General features: G+C 46.3%; 1 protein-coding gene across 1 annotated transcript in view; it reads right to left on the bottom strand.

The window, feature by feature from the left end:
• Nucleotides 1-2,772: 2,772 nt before the first annotated feature.
• The window catches only part of BTN1A1 (butyrophilin subfamily 1 member A1), a 26,944-nt gene continuing 22,001 nt past the window's right edge, over nt 2,773-7,715 (bottom strand). The window contains exons 6-9 of the mRNA XM_017519990.2: nt 6,624-6,773; nt 5,209-5,229; nt 5,089-5,115; nt 2,773-4,673 (exon numbers count right to left, since the gene is read on the bottom strand). Of these exons, the coding sequence (XP_017375479.1) occupies nt 4,000-4,673; nt 5,089-5,115; nt 5,209-5,229; nt 6,624-6,773 (872 nt within the window). The 3' untranslated portion in view covers nt 2,773-3,999. The remainder of the gene's footprint in view (nt 4,674-5,088; nt 5,116-5,208; nt 5,230-6,623; nt 6,774-7,715) is intronic.

Here is a 7,715-nt window from a genome sequence, read left to right as displayed (position 1 = left end):
GTAAAGACGGGGTTTCACCATGTTGACCAGGATGGTCTCGATCTCTTGACCTTGTGATCCACCCGCCTCGGCCTCCCAAAGTGCTGGGATTACAGGCGTGAGCCACTGTGCCCGGCCGCCTCCATTTCTTTCTTTCTTTTTTTTTTGAGACAGAGTCTCATTCTGTCACCAGACTGGAGTGCAGTGGTGCAATCCTATAAGCTGAGCTAAATTTTGTATTTTTAGTAGAGGCACGGTTTCACCATGTTGGCCAGGATGGTCTCCATCTCTTGACCTGGTTATCCACCCGCCTCAGCCTCCCAAAGTGTTGGGATTACAGGCCCGGCTGTGAGACTATTTCAAAACAAAACAACACAACACAACAAAACAATACTCTGGTCATTGTGGGTAGCTGACCATAGAGGCAAGGATTGAAGGAGATGCTATATTGAAAATCCAGGTAAGAAATGATGATGGCTCAGGCAGTGGTAAAGAAGGAAAGAAGTGCTCACGTAGCTATCCAAGAGTTCCTTTAAGTATTTTTAAAAGAAGTTTGAACTGCATTTTCTTTTTTAGTTTCTTAAAGTACAATTTGGATACAAATAAACAGTTTAGAAGCAGGGATAAATAATATTCCCCTCCCAGGAGCAGAATGTGGGATAAGCAGTGTGGGCTAGGCAGCGTTTGAGGAGGGGTCAAGGAGAGGAGGACGTTGGGTACAGGAGATCCATTAAATGATGGAGGAAAAAGTTACTTTTGGCTGATTCTCCAGGTGCAATCCCTTGGTTCAGCAGAAGGTCGCATGCTAAATTGCTTTTTTCTTCTCCTGTCCTTCCCTATGCCTAAAAGTCTCTTGAGCCAATGGATTCTACCTTAGTGATACCTCTAAAGAGTTTTCTGAAGCTCCAGCCCCCTAGATTAACTTAATCTCTCCTCCTACCCAATTGTGATTTTGCTCAGTAGAGGACATCTTGAACAGCTATGGCAAGGACACCTGCCCTTGGATACTTACTTGCCCACATTCCATGTGCCTTTAACCAAATCACATTATGTATCTTGACTTCAGTTTCCTCATCTCTGAAAGGAGGGGACAGGAGTAAATGTCAACAGTCACATCTCACCCTAAAGTTTCATTGTGTTTTTCTTTCAGCTCCTTCCCAGAGTAAAACCGCTATGATCTCCTGATTTACAAGCCTGTATGCAGGTTTATTTTATTTTATTTTGAGACAGAGTTTCACTCTTGTTGCCCAGGCTGGAGTGCAATAGCACGATCTTGGCTCACTGCAACCACCGCCTCCTGGGTTCAAGCAATTTTCCTGCTTCAGGCTCCCAAGTACCTGGGATTACAGGTATGCACCACCATGCCTGGCTACTTTTGTATTTTTACTAGAGAGGGGGTTTCACCATGTTAGTCAGGCTGCTTTCAAACTTGACCTCAGGTAATCCACCTGCCTCAGCCTCCCAAAGTGCTGGGATTACAGGCATGAGCCACCATGATGGCCACAGGTTTATTTTTAAATAATCTTGTAATACACCTATGGCAATGTAATTATACAGATATTGTTACATGAGCATTAAACTCTAAGTCAGTAGGAAGACACTAAAACCAGAATGAAAACATAAATGGATGTGGGACCTGAAAGGAACAATGACAAAAAGTGGGTAATGGAGTATATTGTGCTTCACGTTTTGCTGAAATTATAGTAAATGTGATAAGAGACCTGTTTGGTGTTCAGAATTTTTACCTAAGAGAGAATGATTAGTTTTTCCTTTTTCATAATTCTCTGTCACGGTTAACTTACTTTTTAGCTTAATCATGAGAAAAATAGGCAGGCACATCTATGTGCCATGGTGGAAGCAGAGGGGAGGATGTGCTAAACACTTTTACACAATCAGATCTCATAATTACTCACACATCCACTATAGCAAAAATAGCACTGGCTGGGTGTGGTGGCTCACACCTATAATCCCAACATAAGGGAGGCAGCTCACCTGAGCTTAGGAGTTCAAGACCAGCCTGGCTAAGGAGGTGAAACCCTGTCTCGACTAAAAATACCAAAAAAATTCGCCCGGCATGGTGGCTTATGCCTGTAGTTCCAGCTACTCAGGAGGATGAAGGAGGAGAATAGCTTGAACCTGGGAGGTGGAGGTTGTAGGGAGCCGAGATCGCACCACTCACTGCACTTCAGCCTGGGTGAGAGAGCGAGACTCCATCTCCAAAAAAATAAAAAATAGCACTGAGGGGATGCTGCGAAACCATTCATGAGAAACTGCCCCTATGATCTAATTACCTCCCTCCAGGCCGCACCTCCAACGTTAGGGATTACAACTGAATATGGGATTTGGGTGGGGACACAGACCCAAACCATATCGAATGATTTCCAAAGATCACCCACCCATTTTTTTCTTTTAATTATAAGGCATTACCATTAAAGATGTCCCAAATATTTTCTCCTCTTGTAAAAGTACTGTTAATTTAAAGAGGTGGCTTCACTTACCTACACCATCGGCCAGGTTACCTTTATAGTAGTAGAAGTGGGGTCACCGCTCAAACAGGGGCACAGGGTAGGTAGCCATGGGCACTGTGGCCTTTTGGTAGGTAGTTGGTCCCTTATGAGACATCAGCTCCCATGGGTGCCTGCCCTGGCGAGCCCACTGCTGTCAGGCCTAGAGATGGGTCTTAGACCACATTTAATGGCAAAAGCTTTGGAAAGCTGCATTCCCATGCCGGTTTCTTTCCCTATGTTGTATTTTGTTTCAGTTGGGATAAAAAAAGAAAGGTGCAAACGCTGCTTTCAGCAATCAGACAGACTTATTTATTAGGTAAAGACCATGAGCAATATCTACCCTGGAGACTGGAGAATGTGATGGAAACGGAAGGTGTGAGCCTAGAGTCCACTGGCAAGACAAGCCACATGTATACAGGAACATGCTCAGGGGCAAATACAGAGGTGCAATTGGTCCAGCTGTGCTGAGCACAATGATGTAGCATTAGGGGACCCCGAGGAGAGGCAGCATGTAGGAGAGCCAGATGGGGTGAAAGGTGGCATAGAGTGGAACTGGAGGCGGTTGAAGCTAAACGAAGGTGTGTGTAAGGGGTTCGGGCATTGGGATGAAGGCTGAGGGGGCATAAGGCTGAGATGGTGGCTGATCAAGTGGTGGTGTCACTGAAGAATGATTCCTAGGAATGCTTTTGAAATGGAGAGATCTATATCAAAAAGAAGAGGGCAACTGGAAACTTGTGGAGTCAACAAACTGAGGGTGGAATGACCTCCAGGCAAGGGAGCAACAGGAGGGTGCAGAGAAAGGAAAAGGACACAAGGGACAGCTGTGCAAACAGCTTTTGAGTTTTGTCAAAACTTCGTCTATCACACTTTCTGCCTGACCATCCCTGCTCGTCTCAGTTCCTCTCTGCTCCCACTTTTCCACAGCTTAGCACCCACAGAAGTAGGGCCAGTCTCCTCTATCCTATAGGATATGGCTTAGAAAATTTGAGATATAGGCTGTAAAAACTCCATGGCTGTGTGTTCATCATGTACATCACTTCCCTGCATCAAGTTTCCTCCAAGGTCCTTTATGGGACTTCAGCCTGAGACTGTCCTTCCGCTGCACATTTTGAGTTTTCCACTTGCCTAAAGCCTGTCTTTCCACATATCCTTATCTGGGATACCAAGACATTTCAACCACAACCCCAGGCTAACCTGACCCCATCTTGATCCCTAAGCTGTCCTTTGAGTTTGCTCCAAGTAGTTTACTATAGGTTCTAGCCTTAAGGGATGAGGAGAACACTAGAAGCACTTTGAGTTACCTATCCCTTCATCCCCCAAATATTGGTACAGAAACAGATTAGGAAGGTGCAATCCTCATCCTCTCTAGCAGCAGCAAGGCAACCTTCACAGGATTAATTAATCACCACCCAATAGGAAGAAGCAGGCTGGGTGAAGCTGGCAGATGAAGCTTCAGAAGACTACGGAGGAGAGGGGTTAGAGCAAAGGAAAACAGATGAGCTGGGATTTTTTTTTAAGACACTCCTTGGCTGGGCTGGGTAGGGATGAGCTTAGAATGGAGAGTGTCTGCATCCCTGGAGGCAGAGTCCTCCCCCATGGAGGGCAATGGGATCTCCTTAGAAAGGTCCGGGACATTAGCAATGACTGTGACCCCTTCAGGCCCATCAGCAACTGGGCAGATGGTCAGGGGCTTTTTACCACAGGACCACAGGCAAAAGAAGGGCCGGAGCGGGCCACAGAAAGAGGCGTTGTCAAAAGTGTAGATATGGGAGCCATTATTCATACTGTAGAAGGAGATGTCTCCTGATTCATAGTCCAGGAAAATCCCAACCCGGCGGGGGCGGCCTGCCAGTGGCAGAGGGGTCCGGAGAGGGGTGAGGGCCCAGTACCCATTTCCATACAACTCCACAGCCCAGAACCCATTCTCAGGAGTCATGGGGTCGAAGCCTTTCTTCACCACGTTCTCCCTGCACACGCCGATGGCCCAGTCAGTCCTGTCTCCCACCTCCACCTCCCAGTAATGCCTTCCCGATGTGAAGGCCTCACGGCCCAACACACAGGGCCAGGAGTCAAATCTCTCTGGTTTCTCAGGCAGTTTCTGATGTGAATCTTCCAGTTGAACAGATTTTGAATCCTCATAAATAAAGAGGTGGGGATGGGCTGTGTCTGGGTCCAGAGTCACGTCAACTGCAGAGAGAGCAACAGCAGGTCTGACGTCAGTGAACGTTACAGATTACAGGACTATCTTTCCTTTCCCAAGAAACAGAGCACTGTTGTAGGAGTTGACAGGACTCCTGGAGGTGGGAGATGTTTGGTCTGCTCAGGGGTCTCCACTCACCACAGGATGCCCCCTGACCAGCAGCCAGAGGGTGATGTAAGGGCTGATTGTGCCTAGAGCCTAATGGGACCCTGCCAGAAGGGGATTTCTCCTGGCCATCTTCTGAGGGTTCTCTACGTGACTCACGGAAACTGTTGAGGCCATTTGTCATCACCGTTTTCCTTCCTGTCCTCATCACTAAACTGTGTTAGTGTTTTCATTGGCAAGTATCATAGCACTTTGACTTCCTAGGGGATAGAGCCCCAGAAGTTCAGAGCCACTGACCTGCATGCAATGTAGCCTTTTTCCATTCTGCAACAAAAGAGAAAGATAGTCACTGATAGGCTACATAATAAGAGAGAGAAAACTCTATGGGTGAAATAACGACAACAAGACAGGACTTACTGAGTTCTTCCAAGAGTTTCTCTGAAAAACAAACAAAAATGTCTCAGTGGTTTTCCACAGTGGACACAAAGGAGGGGACAAAACTTGTGTGGGAAACACACAAAGGAGGACTGTTTAATTCATATTGAAACATTGCCAATAAATCAAGAACAAGGATTTTGTTTAGCTTTGTTTTCGAAGAATGATGCAGGAAGTGCCTACATACTGGAACTGGCTTGGGATCAGATCTTTTTTTTTCTTTTTTTGAGATGGAATCTCTCTCTGTTGCCCAGTCTAGAGTGCAGTGATGCAATCTTGGCTCACTGTAACCTCTGCCTCCCAGATTCAAGCAATTCCCCCTACCTCAGCCTCCTGAGTAGATGGACTACAGGTGTGCATCACCACCCTGGCTAATTTTTTTGTATTTTTAGTAGAGACGGGGTTTCACCATGTTGTCCAGTCTAATCTTGAACTCCTGACCTCATGTGATCCACCTACCTTGGCCTTCCAAACTGCTGGGATTACAGGCATAAGCCACTGTGCCCAGCTTCAGATCTTTAATAATAAGATTGGTAGCGGGGCGCAGTGGCTCACGCCTGTAATCCCAGCAGTTTGGGAGGCCGAGGTGGGCAGACCACAAAGTTAGGAGTTTGAGACCAGCCTAGCCAACATAGTGAAACTCCATCTCTATTAAAAATACAAAACATTAGCCGGGCGTGATGGTGGGCGCCTGTAATCCCAGCTACGTGGGAGGCTGAGGTAGGAGAATTGCTTGATCCCGGGAGGTGGAGATTGCGGTGAGCTGAGATTGTGCCACTGCACTCCAGCCGGATGACAGAGTGAAACTCAGTCTCAAAAAAATAAATAAATAAAAAATAAGATTGGTGCTGGGTAACTGAGGTAAAAGTGGGAGTAAGGTCTGAGGGTGGATAGCAAGTAAACATCAGGTCAGATATCTTGATTAGACTCTGCCTGTGCCCCAACCCTCTGTGCTTCTTCATACTGGGCATCTGTGACTTCAGGAGCCTTATGATTCCTTCTAATTTTCAGATTTCTAGAATCAAGTATCTTCTTTTTTATCTTTCACCCAGGCTAGAGTGCAATGGTGCAATCTTGGTTCACTGCAACCTCCGCCTCCTGGGCTCAAGTGATTCTCCTGCTCAGCCTCCCAAGTGGCTGGGATTACAGGCACCCACTACCATGCTCTGCTAATTTTTGTATTTTTAGTAGAGATGGGGTTTCACCATGTTGGCCAGGCTGATTTCGAACTCCTGACCTCAGGTGATCCACTCACCTTGGCCTCCCAAAGTGCTGGGATTATAGGCTTGAGCCACCACGCCCAGCCTCAAGTATCTTCCTGTCATCCTAAAGGACTTGGGTCCAGCCTGCCTCTGAAGCACTCCTGACATGTAGTCCTTGTGGATACTATGATTTACCTTTAGAGCTGAATTCATTATTCTTCTCTCTGGATCTTTCCTTGTATAGTCTCCAAGTGAAAAATATGGACCCAATGGTGAGAAGTCCTAGAATCATCAGGATAACAGCCACAGCCACTATCCAGGGAGTCAGCCTTGGGAGGGAGGAAGCTAAAACAAAATCCCCAAGAAGGACATTAGTTGAGAAACTCTGAGCAAGTCCAGCTTCTCTCCAGATTCCAAAGGAGGGCAGAAGAGGTGATGGCCTGGACCACTCTTATCCCTCGTAGAGTGAAAAATAGTCACTCCAGTGTCACTCTAAACTTTTCAGGAAAAAAATGACTTTGAGCCGGAGATGGCAGAGAAAGAGAGAAATGAAGAGTCATTTTGGGACAGGACCTGTGAAATAATAAATATAATGGGCCAATTCATGTCATTATGGAAGTTCCTCCTTAACTATCAATGCAGAATGGGAGCCAAGAGGATGCAGGAGGTAAATAAGGAAGGAGAAATGTGTCTCTGTATGTAACAGAATGGGACTCACTGACCAAAGAATAAGGAAAGCTTCCTGCCTAAACCAGAGACAGTACCTGGGGAATAATGAGAGGATTTGCCACCTTGAGGACCCTGGAAACCTAGACAGAGCTCTAGCATGGGATGGGAGGGAGAAGTGGGTATAGGTGGAAATAGCAAAAGTTGAAAAATAACTTAGTCTTTTTGTTTACTTGAGGAGAGAAGGCTCTGGATCAGGAAAGCCTCCAGCGACAAACTTTCTCGTCTCACTTAGATCTTCTAAAATGGAAAATCTGGAATTTGGCTGGGCCTGTAATCCCAGCACTTTGGGAGGTTGAGGCAGGCAGATTGCTTGAGTCCGGAAGTTCAAGATCAGCCTGAGGGACATGGTGAAACCCTGCCTTTGCTAAAAATACAAAAAATTAGCTGGGCATGGTGATGTACACCTATAGTCCCAGCTATTCTGAAGGCTGAGGCAGGACAATTGCTTGAACCTGAGAAGCAGAAGTTGCTGTGAGCTGAGATCATTCTGCTGCTACACCACTCCAGCCTGGGCAACATAGCAAGGCTGTCTAAAAAATAAATAAATAAATAATCTGA

The sequence above is a fragment of the Cebus imitator genome, unplaced genomic scaffold (genome assembly GCF_001604975.1).
Source record: "Cebus imitator isolate Cc_AM_T3 unplaced genomic scaffold, Cebus_imitator-1.0 Scaffold786, whole genome shotgun sequence".
In the NCBI taxonomy this organism is placed as follows: domain Eukaryota; kingdom Metazoa; phylum Chordata; class Mammalia; order Primates; family Cebidae; genus Cebus; species Cebus imitator.
Note: the sequence above shows the minus strand (reverse complement) of the source record. Positions and strands in the feature narration are given on the sequence as shown.